At 51.9% G+C, this 22,462-nt stretch overlaps 1 protein-coding gene across 5 annotated transcripts in view; it reads right to left on the reverse strand.

The window, feature by feature from the left end:
* Positions 1 to 5,390: 5,390 nt before the first annotated feature.
* Positions 5,391 to 22,462, reverse strand: part of SAMD4A (sterile alpha motif domain containing 4A) — a 102,675-nt gene continuing 85,603 nt past the window's right edge. For 2 of the 5 annotated variants that reach the window (XM_054635030.2, XM_054635029.2), the window contains 8 exons: positions 22,228 to 22,314; positions 19,014 to 19,323; positions 17,368 to 17,453; positions 15,775 to 15,893; positions 13,315 to 13,516; positions 12,591 to 12,717; positions 11,019 to 11,102; positions 5,391 to 9,043 (listed from right to left, as the gene is read on the reverse strand). In XM_054635030.2, coding sequence (XP_054491005.1) covers positions 9,015 to 9,043; positions 11,019 to 11,102; positions 12,591 to 12,717; positions 13,315 to 13,516; positions 15,775 to 15,893; positions 17,368 to 17,453; positions 19,014 to 19,323; positions 22,228 to 22,314 — 1,044 coding nt within the window. In that variant the 3' untranslated portion in view covers positions 5,391 to 9,014. Of the gene's footprint in view, positions 9,044 to 9,831; positions 11,103 to 12,590; positions 12,718 to 13,314; positions 13,517 to 15,774; positions 15,894 to 17,367; positions 17,454 to 19,013; positions 19,324 to 22,227; positions 22,315 to 22,462 lie in introns of those variants that run through there. The other 3 variants (XR_013182912.1, XM_077180861.1, XM_054635027.2) reach the window with 3 other exon arrangements.

Consider the following 22,462-nt stretch of genomic DNA (forward strand, 5'->3'; position numbering starts at 1 on the left):
TGTTAAATAAGGGGACATCCTCCCAGCCCTGACCTGCCCCATTTCCCAGGACTTCACCTGATTTATCATGAGCTCCATTCCTTTCCTGATGCTCTCCAGTGCTATGTGTTGCTTATCAATTTTATTTTGTCAAGGGAAAAGGTTCTTTGAGGTTTTTTCCTCTCACTTTGTTTATTTTGGGTGTCTCCCATCACCTCCTGCCCCTGTGCTGTGGAGTGACCATTCCATAAATCCCTGTGCCATGTCCAGCCATGTCCTGGGCTCTTTGGCCCTCAGCACCTGTGTTCCAGCTCCAGGTGCAGGTTTTTATCATGGAATCATGAAATTTGGGAGAGCCCCCCCTGGCCACTGAGCCCCACAGTTATCCCAGCACTGCCAAGCCCACCAGGATGCTTCAGTTCAGGCAATTCCTCCAGCTCTGGGCTCCAAATTAGGCTCTTTTTAGACAAAAATCTGCCTTCAAGCAACTGAGTGGCCGCAGGCAAGGGCTGGGATTATCCCAGAGGCTTCGTGCAGCCTCCACAACCTTCCACACCTTGGAGAGTTCCTTAGAGAGCTCCAGCAGCTCCTCTGCTCCTGTTTCTGGAGTTGGGGAAGAGCCTGTAATGAACTGTGCCCTTTGAGCCTTGGCTGAGCCCTCCTGGAATCATAACTTCAAGGAAAAGCTTTGCCTGCCAGTTGTTTTGGAAGTTACACTCAAGATTTAGGAGTTGAAGGGGCATAAAACATTAAAGCTCTTGTTAATAAGTCTTGGCCTGGGAGGGACAGAAAATAAATCCCAGTATTCAAAGGAATATTGCTAAAATACACAAAGAATATAATCACAAGGCATTTATTTGTCGTTTTTAACAAGTTTATGTTGTGCTTTTGGTGTTGGGGTGTTGCAGGGGTGGTTTTGGGAGGTGAATGTACCACATTCCCTCTGTTTGCTCTTCTTCTCCACACCAGGATTGTGACAGTGAAGCAAAGGTGAAAAACCCACACTAAGAGGGATCAACTCCACTGCAAAGGCCTGAAAATGATTTTAAAAGTGCCAAGGCAGAGCACAGGGGTGCTGCTTTGGCCTTGGATGTGTGGATGCCATGGAGGGAGCAGTTCCTGGGACCCCTGGAGGAGGTGGCAGCCACTGCTGCAGCCTGAGGTGCATCAATGTGGAGGGAAAAGGCAAAATTTCAGGATGCAGCCACTGGAGCAGGCTCCCCAGGGAAGTGGTCCCTGCAGCAATCCTGCCAGAGCTGAGGAAGGGTTTGGGCAATGTTCTCAGGCACAGGCTGGGGATGTTGGGGTGTCTGTGCAGGGCCAGGAGCTGGATTAGAGGGACCTCTATGGGTCCCTTCCAGCTCAGGACATTCTCTGCTGGGTTTTGGTGCTGTGTAGGGCCGGCCCTTGGCTGTGGGCACAGCCCCAGTGCCAGCCCTGGGCTCGGGGGCTGCACCCCAGCTCTGTGCCCACCTCCTGCAGCCTCTCCTGCACTGCCCTTCACCACAGGAGATCAGCTGGGGGAAAAGGGCCTGGTGATGGAGAAAGAAAGGATGGGAAAGGTTTTGTAGGGAAGCAGCAGTGGAGGGAGGGAGGGGTCTGCAAAGGTGCTGGGTGATGCCCGAGGTCAGGAATGTCCCGGGGGCTGAGCTGGTCCCTGTGGTGTTTGAGGGGGTCCCCAGAACGAGGTGAGAGATGAGAATCTGACTCCATGTTCTCAGAAGGCTGATATATAGTATAATATAATATAATATAATATAATATAATGTAATGTAATGTAATGTAATGTAATGTAATGTAATGTAATATAATATAATATAATATATATTAGATATAGAATTATATTATATATAATAGATAAAATATATATTTTATATAAAATACATACAAATATATTTTATATATTTAGAATTATATAATCATATATTAATATAATTATATTATTATAATATATTATATATTAGATATAAAAATATATATTAGATATAATAGATAAAATATATATTAGATATAAAATACATACAAATATATTTATATATTTAGAATTATATAATCATATATAAATATAATTATAAATATATTATTATAATATATATTAGATATAAAAACATACTATGTATATAATAGTTAAAATATATATTATATATAAAATATATACAAATACATTTTTTATATTTAGAAATATTATATTATATTATATTATATTATATTATATTATATTATATTATATTATATTATATTATATTATATTATATTATATTATATTATATTATATTATATTATATTATATTATATTATATTATATTATATTATATTATAAACAGAAAGGATACATCTGAAGGCTTCACAAGAACGATCATGAAAGCTCCTGACTGACTCCTCAGAGTCCAACACAACTGATGGTGATTGGTCATTAATTAAAACCAATTCACATGGAACCAATCAAAGATGCACCTGTTGGTAAGCGATCTCCAGACCACATCCCAAACAACCAGATAATTCTTGTTTTCCTTCTTTTCTGAGGCCTCTCAGCTCCCAAGCACTCCTGGGAAGGGATTTTCCAGAGGCTGTCACTGACGGGTCCCGGCTCGCACAGTCTGTGGCTCCCCCTGCTGAGCCCGCCCCGAGCTCTGCTCCCTGCAGCAGCCGCAGGAGCTTCCCCGGGGCTGGAAAGGCGTTTTTGGGAAGCCCAGGGATCCCCCGAGTGCCAGAGTGGAGCCGTGGGGATGCAAGAGGGCACCATCATCACCCTGCACTGCATCCCACTGCTGGGGGATGCTGCAAACAGCCCCCGTGCTGCCCCTGGACAGGGCTGGGGATGGAGCTGGTTTGTCCAAAAGCAGAGGCTACATGCAGCATGAGGGATCTAAAAAAGTTATTATTATTATTTAAAATTAGCCCAAAAATATATTTTCTTTAGATAAGGGGGGATTTTGGCTGAGCTGGATCACGTGTCCTCTAAGCAGGCTCTGTCAGTGGGGTGTTTCCATAAAGAAAAGAGGGGAAATCATAGAAATACTGAATGGTTTTGGTGCAAAAAAAAAGAGATAATCTTCTGCTGTGGACAGGGACACCATCCACTATCCCAGGTTATTCCAAGCCCTGTTTAACCTGGCTTTGAACACTTCCAGGGATGGGGCAGCCTCAGGTTCTGGGGACAACCTGTGTTATGGCCCCAGCACCTTCTGAGTAACAAATTCCTTCCTAACACCTCAATTAAATCTCTCCTCTTGTACTTTAAAACTGTTCTTTTAGTTTAAAGCTGTCCTGCTCCTGCAGGCGCCTGCTCTGCCTGTGCTGGGCTCTGGGAGAAGCCCTGGGGAGCTCTGTGGGTGCCCAGGCTGATCCCATGCCAGGGCACCCATCCCTGCCCCCGGTGCCCATCCCAGGTGTGCATTCCTGATCCCTTTGCTGACCCCAGCTAAAGCAGCTCCCTGCTGGTGGCAGAGGCCAGGCTGGCTGAGGTGGCCACTCTGCTGCTGCCAGGAGCAGCTGGGAATTTGTGTATCCTGGGAGCATTCCTGGCTGGCAGCCAGGCCAGCAGCATCACCCTGCCTCTGGCACAGCCTGCAGACCTGGGGAATTCATTATTCCCTGATCCCGAGGAGCTCTGCTGGAAAAGCCCTCTCCATCTTGCATAAAAACTTCCCTGGAGAGGGAAATCCCTGCCTGCTGGGTAGGTTGTTCCCTGGGATATTCCAGTCAGAGTTAAAAATGAGGAATTTGTACCCACAGCAGGAACCGGGTCAGGAGAAGGGACAGGAGCATCCCCTTGGAAGGAGCACTTGCCTGGCCCCAGGGCTGGGGCTGCTTCTCCACCACCTTTTGGAATAGGCAGACATGGAATAGGAGATCATGTTCACACCTGTGGGGTTATCCAGCTCCTGCTGGGATTGTGACAGCCCAGCAGCTGCTGGAACAGCTCCTGGCTCTGCTCCAGCTGGGCAGGGGCTGCAGCCTCTGCCAGGCGGGAGAAGGGGATCAGATTTCCCTGGGCTGGACAGGGCTCGGGTGTGCTGGAATCCAGGGGCACGGGCAGGTAAAGCCTTTAGTGTCTGCAATAGATTCACCCAACAGATTCACCAAGCTTCTACCAGCATGGAAATGTTTTTTGTTCTCCTCCTGCTTTTCCTTTTTTAGGACTTTTTCCTTTTGCCAGGCAGCAGGACCCACAGACTCTCCCTAACCTGTGGCTGCCATGGACTTTCCTTGGAGCCTTTTTGGCCCTTCCAACTCCCCTTTTCCAACCCAGGTGTTTCTGCCTTTTCCTTTTTGTTTCCATTCTCTGTTAGTGCAACAGCCCTGTGCTGTGAGACCCAGACAGCAGCACAGGAACCTGGAAAGGCAAATTGTTTGGAAGGAGATGGGGTTTTTTTGAGATTTAAGTTTGTCTGAGCTGTGTAGGGAGGCCAATTCCCCACGAGTGCAGGGAGCCGTGGCCAGTGGGCTGTGGATGTGGATGGACAGGGAAATTCAGGTGGTACTGAGCACCATGGCAAATATTTCCCTTCTGGGGTGGCCTGGCCCAAGATGCTTGGGAGCATCCCAGATAGAAGGAGCTTGAGGACAAGGTTTTGGGGTCTTGGCACCATCAGCATTTGGAGAGCTCACCGGGAGCCTCATCCTAGGAGAAGCAGCAGATGAAGTGTTCAAACCACCTGAATAAACCCTGAATGTGTTTGCATATTCTGCTCCTCATGGGGACCTGAGCCACCCAGGCTGTGGAGGGACATGAGCAGGGTTGAGACACCCTGGAGGTCTCTGGAGGGCATCCCTGGACCTGGATGCAGGAATGGCCAGGCTGATGAGGCAGAGAAGAGCCTGCAGGGCTGGCCTTGATCAGCCTGGAGATGTGGAGGCTCAGTTTGAGAAAACATGGAAAAACCAGGGGTAGAAGGTGCTGCCCTTGGCACTTCCCACAGCAGAGTATCCACGGGAAGTGGCAGCACCAGCTCTGAGCATCCTTCCCTGCTTGATCCAGCCCCAGGAAGGTCTGAAATGTGCAGGTTTTAATCTCAGAAAGAACCCAGCTTTAAATTCCCACCCCAAAAGTCTCCACACACACACTGAGGCTCTGGGCCAAGCCTCCGTGTGCCTCTGCAGCCTCTGGGCTGTGCCAGCCCCAATTCCTGCTGATTTCCAAGGAAAATCCTTCATCTAAACAGCTCCTGGGGCATGGGCATGGATGTCCCCAAAGGGACAGTGAGGCAGCTGTGTGGGGAATGCCAGGGATTTGGAAGCTCTGCCCCAGGCTTTAAATAAAGATCCCCAATCCCCTGTGGAACTGTGGAGGGCTCCTCCCCTCTTGCCCACGGGACGAACATCTATTGAATTCTGATTTTTTTTTTTGCCTGAAGGAGTCCGAAGCCGGCTGCCAAAAAGGGGATAAATAAGGAGGCGCCACACCCCAGTGTTACAAAACCTTGTATTAATCATCTCCCTTCACTTTCAATATAGAGCAGATATGAAATATAGCCATGGTTCCTAGTTACACGGGAGGAAATGAGTAATAAATACATGGGAGCAAGTGGAAATCACGAGGGTGTTTCACTGGGAACAACATTGGAAAACTGTACACTTGCAAAGACTGGCATCTCCAAACATTAGTATTTCTTTATATCGGGAAGCTTTTACATGTAACAAACATGCTATTGCCGTATATGACCAAAAAAAAAAAAAAAAACCCAAAAAAAAGAAATTAAAATTTAAAAAATAGGCATTGCTCGGCAACATTAACTAGGCAAAAATAGTTCTTTTGTGCACTAACTTTGTACAGAAAAACCAGGACAAAAGGCATGCATGGACAAGGAGAGGCTGCCCGGGAACGGCATGCAACAGAAGAGAGGTCAAAGCTCTTTAAAGTCAGCTTACAATAGGCATAAATACATCAGGGTTATATATATTAATAAGGGAGGAAGTATTCTGTTTAACATTATTAACATTCCTGTTTTTTTAATGTATTTTTCTTTTTTTTTTTTTTTCTTCCTATTCCTCCCAGAGGAATACACATTCACCTTTAAGTAAAGATAAAGGAATACAAAAAATAAAACTCACTTTGCAAACTCTGATGACTCGTATAAAATCAACTTTAGTGTTATCGTCGCTGTGTGCAAATTATAGACGTCTGCGGGACCCACCCACTTTCCACCAGGCACATTCCCAAAGCCAAACCCGACATGGAGAAAGGTGACAACAGAAATCGCTCCCCTAAGTGCTGACCCAGCTTCCATCACAGTTTGGGATTTTCCTGCTGGATGCCGCCACCCTAAACCCCTTGGGGGGCTTTGCTGAGCTGAGCTCAACTCCAGCGCAGCCGAGCTCGGGGTGTCCCCGGGGATGGGGACACTGAGGGGACAGGGTTGTGTCCCCGGGGATGGGGACACTGAAGGGACAGGGTTGTGTCCCCAGATATAGGGACACAGAAGGGACAGGGTTGTGTCCCCGGGGATGGGGACAGTGAAGGAACAGGGCTGTGTCCCCAGGGATGGGGACACTGAAGGGACAGGGTTGTGTCCCCGAGGATGGGGACACTGAGGGGACAGGGTTGTGTCCCCGGGGATGGGGACACTGAAGGGACAGGGTTGTGTCCCCAGATATGGGGACACTGAAGGGACAGGGTTGTGTCCCCAGATACGGGGATACAGAAGGGACAGGGTTGTGTCCCCAGGGATGGGGACACTGAAGGGACAGGGTTGTGTCCCCAGGGATGGGGACACTGAAGGGACAGGGTTGTGTCCCCAGATACGGGGACACAGAAGGGACAGGGTTGTGTCCCCGCAGGTGTCGCATCCGCCGGGCCCAAGGGCACTTGTGTGTGCTGGGCTGGCCGGGGGAACAGCACCAGGAGAGGGTCCCGGCGGCGCTGGGGGGCAGCAGGAGGGGGGGATTTGCCCACCTGACCCCAGGACCCCGCAGTGGTGGCATCTCCGACAGGACAGGGAGGGGACAGCAGCGGGGATACAAAAAGAAAGGCACTGCCGCTTTATTACTGAATATTTGACTTCACTCATGCAACTGTCGGAGGAGTTTTTGTTTTCTTTTTTTTTTCTTTCTATAAATAACTTTTATTTCTTTTAGGATTCAAGCTTTTTTTTTTTTTCCCCTCCCTTTTAAGCTTCTTTCCCTGGAGCTCTGCCACCCGCACTTAGCACCGGCAGGCAGAGCCAGGCAGCACTTCCCGAACACAACTGAAGCCACTTTTTTGTTGTTTTTACTCAAAAAAACAAAACAAGAAACAGCAAACACAACTAAGTCGTTATTAACCTCTAGACTGTCAATGGAAAATAAGCTTTTTTTCTTTTTTTTTTTTTAACATCAAAAAGGATAAAACAATTGAATTATTTGGTGGTTGTTAATAACAGACATTATCATGGTTCCCAGCCACAGCAAGTTAATAGGTAAAATATCCAAAATAATCTCTCTGAACAATCAGAAAACCTCCGTGTCCATAGTCAGCGAAGGAATAAATAGAATTTCAGCTCTGTAAATACACTGGAGTCTCCCTGAGGGAGGCCCCTGCCACGGTGGCTCTGCTCACACCTCACAAGCTGGGGGTGCTCGGGGGTGACCCAGGTCCCCAGCGCCGACCCCGCTTCGCCTTCACCTCCTCACACCTCTTCCCAACCTCCCTGGCCTTCAGGTTTTCCCTTCTCCACCCTCCCCATCACCCCCCTCCACCTCCTGTCTGCCGGGAAGCAGGACACCAAGGAACAGCAAACATAAAACATTGCATTTGGCACTTGGGTTTTTGTATACATATATATAGATATAGATATATTTCTTTTTTTTTTAGAAAAACAACTTAAAAACGCTGCATGACAAAAGGATTCACACGTCTCCCAGCCCTGCCCATGCTCTGGTTCCCCCTGAGCCCTGCTCCCTCTGATCCTAGCACACAATGCTGCCCATGTCCTCCTCACAGCCATATTTTGGAAATATTGCTGCCACCCATCAGCTCAATTAATTGATTTTATATTTATTATTATTCCATTGGAGGACTTGGAGCAGCATTGGGACCGGGAGAAGCATCACTGCAGGTCAGAGCAGTGCTGGGTCAGATTTACCAATTTAACACCAAATTTAGCTCCTGTTATAAAAAGCAGCAGTGGGAGAGGGGCAGCCCAGCCCCTGCCAGCCCCACAGTTAATGCCAAGAAAACAAGGCTGTGAAGCTGCATTTTGGTGCCCTTTGTGACTTGGGTTTTATTTGGGGGCTCCTTCATCAATCATTGGCCATGCTGGAAAAGCCCCTTACAGCTGGATTTGGGCAGGTTGGGCCAGATGTGTGGAGCCAGGATGCAGGAACTTCTCCCAGTGTCCCCAAATTCACAGACTCCCCCCAGGACCCTCCTCTGGGTGAGATGCCCCCGCTCCATCCCGCATCCCAATCCAACTGGGGCACAGGGACAGGCACCCCCTGACCCTCCACTGCCCTGAGCACAACGCTGCCTCCACACTGCAGATCTCTTGGCTAGACTGAAAGGAAATTTTGGGGTTATTTTATTGTTTCTGTTTCAATCTGGGCTCACCGGGTCAGCCCGCACCCGAAAGCGGCGAAACTCGAGAGATGGGACTGCCCGCTCTGCAGCCCCTGGCAGGGCAGGTGGATCCTCCCCAAAGGGTTTTTGGTCACACACCCCCACGTGGTGCTCTGTGCTCCTTGGGATCCTCCTCCAGGAGCAGGGCTTGCCCACGGTGAACCCTCCATTGTCAGCACTCTCCTCCTCCTCCTCCATGTCCGCCCCAACCTCCCCATGCTGCTTCATCGTCGTCGCTGAGATTTTTGTTTTTTTGCCATCTTTTCCCCCCCTTAGCATGGATGTAATAAATGACAACACAAATTCCAAGTCTAATGATATGTTCACAAGGACAATCTACACATTCACAAAATTAAAACAGGAGAGAGAGAGAGAGAGAGGAGAGGAGAGGAGAGAGGAGAAAGGATGCAAGCTATCGCTGAGGCTCCCTCAAGCCCCGACCTCGCCGCTGGACCCGCAGCAGTTGTTGTCCCGCCCAGCGTCCCCGTGGCGACGCCTTCTAGATCGTGGAGGTTCTGTCGACACCATCTGCAAGTGGGAAGGGAGAATTAGGAGCAGCCCCAGTGAGCACTGGTACCCCCCAAGCTGGGGATTTAGGGGATGGACCCCCCAGAGCACCCCCAACCCACAGCCCCTACAGGGAGGTAGTGCTGGGGCCACCCCCACCACCTCCCATCTCCCCAAGGGGTGCAGAAGGGTTTTGGGGTGTCAGTGCTCTGCTGCTCCCTCTGTGCCACCAACTGTCCCCACCCCACAGCAGCTTCCCCAGGCTGCTGTCCCAACATCAGTCCAGGCCTTCTGCCACAACTCCACAACCGCTTCCCCAGGAGCAGAGGGGGTTTCTGGGCAGCCTGGACTCGTCACAAGGCAGGTGACAGTCTGGGACTCTCCTACAGCATGACAAGTTCATGTGTCCCTGAACAGGAGTCAGGGGACAGGGACACAGCTGGTCACAGGGGCTGCCTTGCCCACAGTTCACCCAACCCTGCAACAGCTGCACCGCAGAGGATGCGAAGTTTTCCTCCATCTGAGGGTCGTGGAAAGACAAAAAGCCCCCAGGCATCCTTTCTGTGTCCCCACAGCCCCTGTTCCCAGCACCCTGTGACAGCAGGGATGCATCCAGCCACAGCCCAACCCTAGGAGCGAGGGGTCCATGACCCACCCCAAAGCCTCACAACTGACCCCAGAACCAGCAGCCCCCTGTCCCCACCCCCAGGGGCAGAAATCAGCACCCAACAGCATTTCCAACCCTCCAGCCCTGATCCCACCCCCCATCCCCCATCCCAAACACCATCCCCAGGATGGAGAGTGGCAGGAGGCAGCTCCCAGAGTGGCTGTGGAACAGAGGATTCCCTGTTACCACTTGGGGCACCACAGCCGCCTCCCTCCTCGACACTAAAAACAAACAGGTTTGTTACGCCTTTTTTTTTTTGTTTTTTCTCCCCCGAAAGGTTTATTTTTTTAAGAGCTATTTATAGCACGACCGGTTTGGAGAGGCTCGGGGAATGCGACCTGGAAAAAATAACTTGGAGGAACAGTACCCTGCAGAGGAACAAGACAGCTAAGCCTCGGCTGGGCACGCGCCGGAGAAACGCTTCGGGTGACAGAAGTGTCCTTGTTTTCCCAGCCAGGGATGCTGCCAGGGCCCTGCTGCTTCCCACAGTCCTTGTTCTCCCGTTCCTCTCCCCAGGAAGGGCTGCTGCATCTGCAGGGAGCCTGGTGGCACTCGTCCTCTCCGAGGGCTCCTGTCCTCAGCCACGGGTCACAGTCCAGGGCTTCCACAGCAGACCGGAGCTGGTCACTGGGGACTCCGGGCGGCCGCGCTCGTCCCATCGCCGGGGCCATCCCTTGTGCCTGGGCCTCCATTGGACACCGGGAGCTTCTGGTGCCAGCTGGGGCTCTGTGCTGCACGGGCTCTCCACTGCTCTGCTGCTGCTGCTGCTGCCTTCCATCTTCCCCGCTTGGTTTTGCCCCGCTCCTCCTCCCTCCCCGTGCCCGTTATCCGCTGGCACCCCCAGCTGTGTGAGGACTGCCAGCACCAGGGCACGGTGCCCAGCACAGCCCCTGGCACAGCCCCTGGCACAGCCTGGCAGGGATTCACCCCTGGCCAGAGGAGGGATCCGGTGGCAGGAGGGCACAACGCTCCAAAGCCGTGACCCATCCGAGCGCGCTGGCGGCAGGGGCTTTATCGAGAGCTAACGAGAGTAGCGAGCTAACACTAATTATCATTAGCAAGCTGAAGAGTGGCTAATTAGCACAGACTCCACTGGTGCTGGTGCGATCCCTGCGTTCGGCTTTGCCCCCTGCCCCGGCCGCCTCGCCGAGAGAAGCCAAGGTTCCCATGGGAACACCCCCGGAGCATCCCTGCATCCAGCCCCGTGCTGCTCTCACAGCCACAGCCTGTCCCAGCTTTTGGGGGGCACGGGGCAGGGGCAGGTGCTGGGGGGCTCAGCGGAGGAGGCGTGGACGTGCTGGAAGAGCCCCAGGAGGAGGGAATGCTCACCGCTGAGTGCGTGCTCCGTCATGCTCAGGCACAGGGACTCCAGCCTGTTGTTGATGTCAGGTTCAGTCACCGGCACCTGGAACTCTGCAGGGACAAAGGGAATAAGGGATCCTGGTCAGGGATCTGGCAGGGACCCTGCCTGCCTGCTCTGTGTGGGAAAAACCATCTGAAAAATGCCCCAGGAGGGTCTGACAGGTCTCCCAGAAAAATCATCTTCAGCAAGAGACACTCAGAGAAGCAGTCATCACCCCCTGTTATCTGTAAAGGATGAATCTGAGGGGGTTCAGGAGCTGATGAGAGATGTAAGGGGCAGCTGGAGCAAGAGCATAACCCCACCCAGGGAGGGGGCAGCCCTGGTCATCTCCTGGGGATGGATGCTGTCCATGCTTGGACATGGGATGGCAGCACAGACCAGCACAGCCACTGTCTGGGACCAGCTTGGCTCCCACTCAGCCTCCCACGTCATCACTGCCACATCCCTGGGAGGGTGAGCACAAAAAAGGGGACACACACATGAAGTTTGGAGCATTCCAACACCCCTGTCCTAATCTAAACAGCAGCAAACTTTCCCCACCCTGCAGCAAAACCTGCAAATACAGCTTGTGCTACTGTGCTGGGTGGCATCTCCCGCTTTCCACTGGCTCACAGGAACATGGGACGAGATCCAGGAGGGTTGAGGTCCCCCCACAGCCTGGCAAACAGTGGTTTGTGAGCCCAGCATCACATCATTGCTTATTTTCCTTGTGATTTAATCCACGTCTTTGGCTCCCAGATCCTCCTACGCCCTCATCCACCGCAGGCCGACACGAAGAGAAACCCATTTATTCTCCTCCAGCGCCTGAGAAATGTGCCCTTGTCCTGGTATTTAATCAATACCTGGGAACAGCTGCTGCTCCTGCTGAAGGGAACATTTGCTGCCCAAATGCTGCAGTTTAACACCACTGGCTGCCAGCCCAAAGCAGCAGGAGTGTAGGGATGAGGGAAAGCTCACTGGGGGATGGATTCCCTGTCCTGAGGTGTAAACGGTTGTGGGGTGTTGGTAGGAAAAGGCTCAAAGCTAAGGAAGGGATACACAAAGAGGCTTCCTCAGGGCCAGGATGCTCCAGGTCCAGGGTCCAAGGTCAGAGGGATCCTCCCTGAATCAGAGGATGCTCCTATACACAGGAGCACTTTGGCAGTGCTGGGGAAGGAAGCACTGACACAGCAGCATTTCCCTTCACACGCACTGTGGAAACCATTTCCCCTGAGTGCATGAAGGCAGTCCTTCCGCAGCGGGGCTGTGGCCATCCAGCAGGAAAAGGTGATGGATCAGCCACCACCTTCCCTCCTGACAGCAGCCCCTCAGAAATGAGCTAGGCAAGACACCAGCACTGTAACACAGAGTCAAGGTGGCACATCCAGGGTCAGAAATCCCTCCAGTGATGTGTATGGTTATCCCAGGAATTCAGAGATACCCCAGTGGGAACACACTGTGTGCCATGTGCCTGTGGGGAGGCTCACCAGCACAGCTCCTCTCACCTCCCCTCACCTCACCTGGCTGTGGGTGAGTGGAAAAACCCCTGTGCTGCCTACCTGGCTGCTGAAACATCAGCATGGTCTGCGGGGACGTGTGGACCGGCAGCGAGCGCGTCCTCTGCACCGAGCTGTGGCTCCGGCTGGGCATGCTGTTACTGCCCCCAGGGTTGGCAAACCACAGGTTCTGTGGGGAGCAAACACAGGGGTGGGATGCAAAGCAAAGCCCTCTGTGCTGTGGGTTTATAGCCACTTTGGGCTTGTAGAATCACAGAATGGCTTGGGTTGGAAGAGATCTTACAGAGAATCTCGTTACAACCCCTTACCATGGGCAGGGACACCTTCCACTATCCCAGGCTGCTCCAAGTCCTGTCCAACCTGGCCTTGGACACTGCCAGGGATCCAGGGGCAGCCCCAGCTTCTCTGGGCATCCTGTGCCAGGGCCTCACCACCCTCACAGGGAAGAATTCCTTCCCAGCATCTCATCAAAATCTCCCCTCTGCCAATTTAGAACCCTCCCCGTTCTCCTACCACTATCTGCTCTTGCCAAAATCCCCTCTCCCTGTTTTATAAGCCACTTTAAGGACTCAGCTTTTCCTCTTCTGTTGCTCCCACCGCCACATCCCACTGCACAGAGGGGAGCCCAACCCAAATGCCTGCAAACTGCTGGAAGAGTGGGAAAAAAACTGGGGATGATCTGGACAAGTCAGAGAAGGAAAAACGAAGGAAGCTCGCTTGTGGGACAGGGATGGAAGAGCCAGGAATGTCAGGAACGCCGACCAACCTGTCTGCCTTGCTTGAGGATGGCAGGGCTGGCAGCAGGGCTGCGCTGGGGGGTGCCCAGCAGCCCCGTGGGGCCCAGCAGCCCCAGCCGGGCCGTGGGGAGGTTGCGGGAGGGGATCTGGAACTGCCGGGGGTTCCTCCGGGCCAGCCCCGCCCCCGCGGAGCCGGCGGTCGGGAGCGAGTTGGACTGGCCAAAGCCTCGGCTGTGGAGAGAGAGACAGAGAGAGAGAGAGCTGGGGGTGAGACACTGAGCCCTGACCCTCCCAAACCACCGGGGGTGAGACACTGAGCCCTGACCCTCCCAAACCACCGGGGGTGACACACTGAACCCTGACCCTGCCATCCTACCAGGGGTGAGACACTGAGCCCTGACCCTGCCATCCTACCAGGGGTGAGACACTGAGCCCTCACCCTGCCATCCCACTGAGGGTGAGACACTGAGCCCTGACCCTCCCAAACCACCAGGGGTGAGACACTGAGCCCTGACCCTCCCAACCACCGGGGGTGAGACACTGAGCCCTGACCCTCCCATCCTACCAGGGATGAGACACTGACCCCTCCAAGGGGGTTCTGACCCTCCCACCCCACCTCAAGGTTGAGACACTGAGCCTGGGAGGGGGTCCTGATCCTCTCACCCTACCAAGATGAGACACTGAGCCTCTCTGGGGGGGGGTTCTGACCCTCCCATCCCATCAGGTGTGGGACACTGACCCCTCCAAGGGGGTCCTGACCCTCCCACCCCACTGAGGGTGAGACACTGACCCCTCTAAGGGGGTCCTGACCCTCCCACCCCACCGAGGTGGTCCCTCCACCCTGCACAGGCAGTGGGAAGGAGGCAGTCTGGGTGTGCAGCATCCTCTCTTCTTCCCTTCTGCCACTCGCCTTCCCACCCTCCTGCAGTTCTCAGATCCACACTGGTTTTCTTCAAAGCTTATTTTACTCCTGCAAAATGGGTCTGTTCTTAAATACAATCTAAAATAATCCAGGTAATGCCCCTGGAACTTGATTTCTTTGAGAATTCTCATGAGTGGATTCTCCAGTGTCTAATTTAAGTTCAGCTTTTGCTGTTGCATTTTCTTTCTCCCCTTCTAGGAGGTTTGTTTTTACAAATATGGTCACCTCTGAGACTTCTCAAGTTCTGTAAAATTTGGTTAGAATGACCTAATAAATCCAAGTTTTATTAAGAAGGGCTGAGCTAAAGGAGCTGAAATCTCATCCTGGAAGTTCCTATACTCCCAGTTATCTCCAAAACACCGTCTGTTTTGGGAATAAAAAACTTGCAACAAATCAGGCTTTGCAAAATGAAACAAAGGGGTGATGTTGTTAAAAGTGATTTAAAAATCTTTTTTTTTGGCACAAACCCTATGCTTTCTAGGATCACCTGAAATGCAGCATCACCTTGGAAGTGAGCAAACATGGTGTTCCCAACACAGCCCTGCCTGGCTCTCTGACTGCACCTCTGGCTCTGCAGAGCTTCCAGCCTTTTTTTCTGCCCCTTGACAGCTTTTGGAGGAAACTCCAGTGCTGATGCCATCACAAAGGGCAACAGGGAAAGGGCCCAGTACTGGGGACACCCTGCACAGCTGGGAAGTGCTGGGTTTGGAGCCACGGAGGCAGGGTGGGATGGGAGGGAAAGGCAGCGACCACACACACCTGGGCACTGCCTGCTGTGCTCCCTCCCCAGCCAGCACCTGGGATTCCACTGCTGAAGCTTTTCCAACCCTTCCCCTTCCCTAAACACAGCTCTGAACCCAGCAGGACCCATCCCTCCCTCTGAGGGGATGTTACCACCTGGAGTGCTCTTGCTCTGGCCACTGCATCCATCCCCCCCTCCCAAAATCACAGAATCACAGAATGATGAGGTTGGGAGAAACCTCTAAGATCATTGAGCCCAACCTGTGCCCTAACACCTCAACTATAGCACCCAGTGCCATGTCCAGTCTTTTTTAAACACATCCAGAGATGGTGATTCCACCACCTCCCTGGGAAGAGCATTCCAGTACTTTATTATTCTTTTGGTGAAAAATTTCTTCCTAATATCCAACCTGTCCCTTCCCTGATGCTGCTGGAGGCTGTGTCCTCTGGTTCTGTCAGAGACCGACCCCACCTGTCTGCAGCCTCCCTTCAGGAAGGTGTAGGGAGCAATAAGGGCACTCCTGAGCCTCCTCTTCTCCAGCTCCTTCAAACATTCCTCACAGGGTTTGTGTTCCCAGCCCCTCTCCAGCCTCGTTGTCCCCTCTGGATGTGCTCCAGCCTCTCAACATCCTTCCCAAACTGAGGGGCCAGAGCTGGGCACAGCACTCAGGGTTTGGCCTCACCAGCACCAAGTACAGGGGCAGAATGACCTCCCTGTCCTGCTGGCCACACCATTCCTGATCCAGGCCAGGAGCCATTGGCCTTCTTGGCCACCAAGGCACACTGCTGGCTCATGTTCCCACAGCTGGCCCATGTTCCCACGTACCTCCTCTGCTGCCGATAGCCCGACAGCTCCAGGAGGGATTTCCGAGGGAAAGACCGGAAGAGTTTCTGCACCTGCTGTTTCCATGACAGCAGCCTCTTCTTCTGGATCTCTGTAAACGCCTGCCCAAAAAAAAAAAACAGAGAGGAAAATAGGAAATGGATGAATATTCTTGTGGACAAAGCCAGCAGGGATGTGCATGTGGCAGTGTGGGTAAAGAGAAGCAGCTGGAGCAGGTGATGGGGTGAGTTGAGCCCCATCAGGAAGTCCCAGGGGAAACACTGGTCTTTCCTCAGGATTTACTCATCTCAGGTGGAGAAAATGCTGGCAGCATTCCCTGTGTCCCAGAGTGACAGCCCAGCTCTGCCTCAAGGCTGCCAACTCCTTTTGGCAGAGCGAGGCTCTGACGGTGGGTCCTGACGGGTGGTGACACTTGTCACCTGGATGTGGCTCTAGAAATGCTGCCAGGGTGAGCAAAGCTGGGCTTTGGAAAGCTGAGCTGCCCTGTGGCATCCTGCATTCTATCCTCCTTCTCAGGGCTGGGCAGAGCTTGGCTGTGATCCTGGCACTGACAGGCTCTGGGGAGGTCACCCAGGGTGAGTCTGTCACCCACCCAGGCTCCCTGCAAAGGTCACCCTGGCAGTGACAGACCTGGCAGTGACAGACCTGCTCCCGGAGCTCCAGGCAGGAGGCGTGGGTGACAGGGACACCCACGTGCCACCACTGCTAACTTTAGACACCTCAGGTCTCTGTTGGAGAGCAGCAGAAGTCTCCAGAGGACAATCTGGAGGCTAATTAGTGCCTGACTTGATTGCTCTGAACCACTCAGGAGGAGATGCTCTCTCCTGGCGCTGATTACGCCGGAGCCAGCGCAGAGGGTGGTCCTGGGACCTGGGTGGTTCTGCTGGGAAAAGTGCAGGCACTTTGGGAAAAGTTCCATGTCCTCCTGGCTTTGCTCTCTGGTCCTCAGCTTCCACAACTTCTGCTCCCATACAGGCAGGTGATGGAAGCGGCTTCTTCCAGGTGCTGCCAGAGCAGGTAGGAGACACGGCAGGACACCAGGGACACCGGCCATCCCTCCCTGCCACCAGGCAGGAGCGTGCCAGAGCCCTGTGGCACAGCCTGGCCATCCCAAGCCATCACCCAGCCAAGGCAGATCCTCTGGAGCAGGAACAGATGGAAAATCCCTGTTGCAAAATCCCAAGAGCACGTGGTGCAAAACAGGAGGAGGCAACGCCGAGGGATCGCCGGGTCTGTCTGATGGGAACCACCTGCACGTTCATCCCAGGGCTCTTGCTTTCATCCAGCTGCTGGTGGGACTGATTCTTGCTTTCATCCAGCTGCTGCTGGGACTGTCACGAGCCAGATGAATTTCCCAGCTCCAGGCCTTGGCAATTAAAGCAGCGTGGGGGGAAGCAACATTTCCATGCACCACGTTGGAGCTACTGGCTGCTCCAAGCCTGCTCTGTCAGAATTACTATTAATACCCCCCAAAAATATTTGTGTTAGAAACCCAAAGGTTTACATAAACAGACACTTTGGAAACAGTTTCCAAGTGATGAGAACAACAGTTTTAGATGATCTGACACGACTCACCTCGTGGATTAGACATTTGTCTATGAGCTGTAAATAGGAACTTATATTCTCTTCATCGGGTCGGGAAACTAAAAGTTGTGTGCAGACTGGAAAAAAAAAGAACAAGAGAAGGGAAATGGGGATGGGGACATCAGGATGGGGCCCAGGAGGGGTCCCACAACCACCTTGGACATCCTGTTTCCCTTGTAACCACGAGTAGGTTTTTCATCAGTGAGAAAAAACGCCCTTCCCCAATTCCTGCCATACCTTCCTATATTTAGGGCCAGATTTTGTTCTCTGTTATGATGGTGTAAATCCAGAGTAGCACCATTGGAGTCCCCAAAATTAGACCTAAGCAACTCAGGGGCACAGGATCAATCCCTATTCATAGGCAGGAGAGCTCCTTCTCCCATGGCCAAATCTGCCCCCACTGCAGAGTGGTAAATTCCCACCTTCCCTGATGAATTTTAATCTCTTTTGGAATGAATGTCATTGAAGGAATTGGGAATGAGCTCACAGAGGAGTGAGCTTCTCCTGTTGTAAACCCCTGGCAGGGATGCCTGGGGGTCCAGGAGGACACCACATCTTGGCAGGGATTGTGCCACACTCTGCCATTTGTCTCAGGAATAAAATGGGGCTGGAGCCCCACATGTGGCTGTTTCTGCAGGGAACCAGCTGGGGACAAATTCTGCACCAGGTTCCTGTGTAGAGAAAATCTCAGCTATTTTAGAAAAAAATCTCAGCTATTTTTTTGCAAAAAAGGTTGGAAATAGAGACAAGGCTGATATTTCTTTGTGGCACCCCAATGAGGTTCTGCCTGTTCCCAGTCTCCTGCAGATGAGAACCCCTTTCCTCTTCCCCAGGGAGATCTCCCTCCATGCAGCCAGCACTGACACCTCAGGAGCCACCAGCAAGGTTAGGGCACATCCAGGCTCACACAGATTTTCTCCAAGAACCCTGAATATTGCACAGGAGGTCAGTCCTCACCTCAGCTTGCTCCTGTTACCTCCCAATGTGTCATCCCTGGTGCAAAGCTGCACACCCTGCACTCGACAGGGAATGGCACTGGAGTATTCTGGATGTCCTGCATCCAAACTGGGACATAAAAAGGGGCTTGGAGCCACTGATTTGCACTCCAAATGGCTCATGTCCAGCCCATGCACCACTGCTATCCTACTCCAAGCAGAGTAAGTCCAAGGGATGCTGCTCAAAACACCTCTGGATCAGTGGGATGACCCCAGGGCTCTGGATGGGACGAGAGAGGACATCTTCCATTCCTGACCCTGGGAAAAGTTGTGATTTCTGCATCTGACCTGGAGCAGGGAGAGGATGCTTTCCACCTGGGACCTGGAGTTTGGAATGCATGCTGTCCACCTTGGACCTCAGGCAGGCAGCTTGAGCCATTGCTGCCCCTCCCCAAAATCCCAGCCCACCTGCCCTATCTTCTTACCTCTAACCCCAGCATGACAAAAGGACCTCAAAAAACCATCACCCCTCAGGCTGGGACCTGCAGGAGCTCAGGGAAAGGCAGGAAGGGAAAAACTCAGGGAAACTCCTTCTTAGTGATGAGACTGGGACCTGCAGGAGCTCAGGGAAAGGCGGGGAGGGAAAAACTCAGGGAAACTCATCCCTGGTGAGGAGTCCGAGGAGAAATGGCAGCTGCTCACCTTTGCCCATCACTCGGGTGAACTGCCCGGGCAGGTCGCCCTCGGGCAAAGGGGCCCCTCCCGACTCGCCCTCGCATCCCGGCAGGTGGTGCTGCTGCATCCCGGCGGCCGCGGAGTCCTTGCAGTCCGAGCCTTGGCTGTCCCTGTCCGAGCCCAGCAGGGAGGAGGAGGGGTGGCCGTGGTGCGAGTCCACCTCCCTGCTGTGCTCCTCCGTGCTCGAGTTCTGGGAGGAGTAGGCTTTGATGGGGGTGAGGATCATTTGGTGCAGCTCCTGCAGCGGGACACGCAAGTTGCCACCTTCCAGGATGTCCTGTGGATGGAAGAGAGAGAGAGGAGGTTTGTCCTTGCTGGGACATCAGCACCCCTCCTGTGACCCCCTGAGAATTCCCAGCTTTGCTCCTGCTTCAGGATCCTGCTGCATTCCACAGCCAACAGCCAGGTTTCATTCTCCAAGTCTTTTCTTTTTATCAGGGGAGTGCTGCAGGGACTGTGTCTGATTATCCATGGATGTGTTCAGAACTGAATCCCCAGAGATAAATGTGCCCCCATCAACCACTGGGACCCAAACCCAACAACAATCCAGCTTCAATGTCTCCACATTTCCACCAGGGTAATGGCAAGTCCATGGAAGTGACTGAGCCTGGGAGATTTCAATGCCCAGAGCAGCAATAATATATTTTAAAATATCAAAAATTTTGCGTATTTTAAAAATATATCACATCATTGAGTGCTGAGCTGATAGTAAAAGGAGGCTTTGGCTTTTCCTAAGGAAAAGGAGCCCTTGGAGATCTGTCCCATTGTGCCAGTGAGCCTTGGAAGGAGTCAGACGTGGTTCTGACAGAGCAGATGGCAAAAATATATTTGTTGGTTCCCCAGCAATCCTACAATCCCAACATTTCAGCTCCATTTCACTGGAATTACATTAACATGGGCTCGTTTCCCATTTCCAGCACCACCTTCAAGCCTGGCTCCCATTAACTGCTCTGCCCCTAAACTGCTTGCCATGGCATCCTCATGCTCTGGGATCACCTCAGAGCCCAGCACCATGCTGGGATGCTGGAGCCTGTCCTGTGGCAGCTGTGGGGACATCCCTGTCCACGCTGGGATGGGCTGGGGGAGTGGATGCAGAGGGCACTGGGAGGGTTTCAAGGGCAGCAGGTGATTTGTGGTCAGACACAGAAAAGAACTGAAACTCCCACAGCAAAACCATTCAGAGATCCTGGGGCAGATCCACCCAGGAGGGAGAGAATTTGGGTGCACCCCAGCTTTGCTCCTGGTGTGGATCAAGAACTCCATTTCTATGGTCAGATCCTCGCCCCACTGATGGGAAATAAGTGCATTTTGTTTTTAATGTGGGAAATAAGTGCATTTTGTTTTTAATGTGGCCTGAACCAGAACAGCTCACTGCAGGCTCCTGCACAGTCTGGCTCATGGGACACTGCTTGGAAAGAGGCAACTTTTGGAGTGAATCCTGATGTGCTGAAGGAAGGGACGCTAAGTGGGCACATGGGATGTCTGCAAGCCCTGGAACAGTTGTTGATTCTAATTCCTGCTGCATTCCCAGCTCACTCTTGGACGTTTCAGCTCCATTTCTCACAAAGATCTGGTGTCAGTCTGCTGGGCACTATTTTTCTGGGAGAAAATACTGCCCTGCTAACTAACAGAGAGGGGTGGAGCAGCTCTTTCCAAGAAAGCAGCAGTATTTAGCAGCGAGACACTGCCCAAAAGCATCAAGTCCCACACATGCTCTTGTTTAGCAAGAACTGGATGGGAAGCCTGGAAAAGCAGAGATGTCTCCTCCCAGGGAAAGCAGCTCACAGGCAGCTCTGAGCCCCAGCAGAGCAGGACAGGGTCACAGTGCCACAGCCCAAACCCACCCCAGAGGGCTCCAAACCAGTCCCTGCCACTTCCCTCCTGTATTTTACAGCGTGCCTGGCTGGCTGTGCCAGCTGAGCTGGGCTCCAGCTCCTGCACAGCACCACTCAATCAATACCAGATTCCCAAATCCCAGTGGAGGAGTGGAGGAAGAGGCTGTGCAATAGCCTGGAAAACACAGGGCTGTAGCCAGCTCCATCCAGCTCTTGGATTTAATAGTTATTATTAATAACGGAGGTAAATATGGCTTTATTAGCTCCTGCCATACTCTGAGCACAAGCCCATATTATAAATAAATAGTGAAGCAGCAAGTTAAGGAAAACACCAATAAATAGCAACACACCACAGAAGTATTTAAAAGCCCCTAGTGGGAGGCTCTGCAAGTTGCTGTTTGAAGATGGTGCAATTAAGTATAATATAATACAGCCATAATAAATAGGGAGAGCTTGGGTGAGCTGCTCCCAGCCAGGCTGTGGTGCTGCTACTTCCCCAAAAGCCCTTCCTGCAGGGTTTAAGCTTTTGTTGAAGTGATAAAGAAGTTTCTGTTTATTCTCCTTGGAAATTCAAGCTGTTGTTCAGGCAGTGATGTGGGTGTTTGGTGTTTTATCCCAGGACAGGGTGCCCATATGATGTTCCAGGAATGACCAAGCCTTTCTGAGCACCCTGGGGCTGGCCAGGGCTACAAGGTACATCCATGCCAGCTGTGTGAGATGCATTAGGACCCACTCTGCAAAACACAGCTTTGAGCAATGTGGTCTAGTGGACAGCGTCTCCCTACCATGGCAGAGGGCTGGGACTTTAAGGTCCCTGCCAGCCCAAACCTGTCACAAACATCTTTTATGAAAAATCCTTTCCTTAGGATTTTTCCTCCTGAGAAGCTGAGAGGCCTCAGGAACAAAATGTAAACAAGGGTTATCTGCTGCTGTGGAATGCAACAGGGGCATCTGGGATTGTCTCATGTGGTTGTTTCTAATTAATGGCCAATCACAGTCAGCTGGCTTGGACTCTGTCTGAGACACAAGCCTTTGTTATTCATTCCTTCTTTTCTATTCTTAGCCAGCCTTCTGATGAAATCCTTTCTTCTATTCTTTTAGTATAGTTAATATAATATATATAATAAAATAATAAATCAGCCTTCTGAGACATGGAGTCAGATCCTCATCTCTTCCCTCATCCTTGGACCCCTGTGATCACTGTCACACAAACCATTCTGGAATTCTGTGAAATAAAATCTGCATCAGATCCCCACAATAAGTTTAAGCAAAGAGTGCTTCACCCCAGAATTAATTCCTGGCTTCTTAAAAACACAAGAAATACAAAGATGGTTGTGATTACTTACCCCTTCTAGAGATTTGAGCAGGTTTTGTCTTTCTTTTAGCTTTTGGATACTGATGACTATTTTGTGTCTCGCGCCTTTGGTAACGTTCTGCAAAAACAGGACAAAACTTCATGTTAACACTTCCACAGGGCAGCTGGCCCAACCCAAACCCTTCCTCTCCCAAACAGAAAGGGCTGCTAGAAATTAATTACATTTTTGAGTGCAGGGATTTGTGGGGGACATGGAAAATCAACCA

Source organism: Agelaius phoeniceus, chromosome 6 (genome assembly GCF_051311805.1).
Source record: "Agelaius phoeniceus isolate bAgePho1 chromosome 6, bAgePho1.hap1, whole genome shotgun sequence".
Taxonomy (NCBI): Eukaryota; Metazoa; Chordata; class Aves; order Passeriformes; family Icteridae; genus Agelaius; species Agelaius phoeniceus.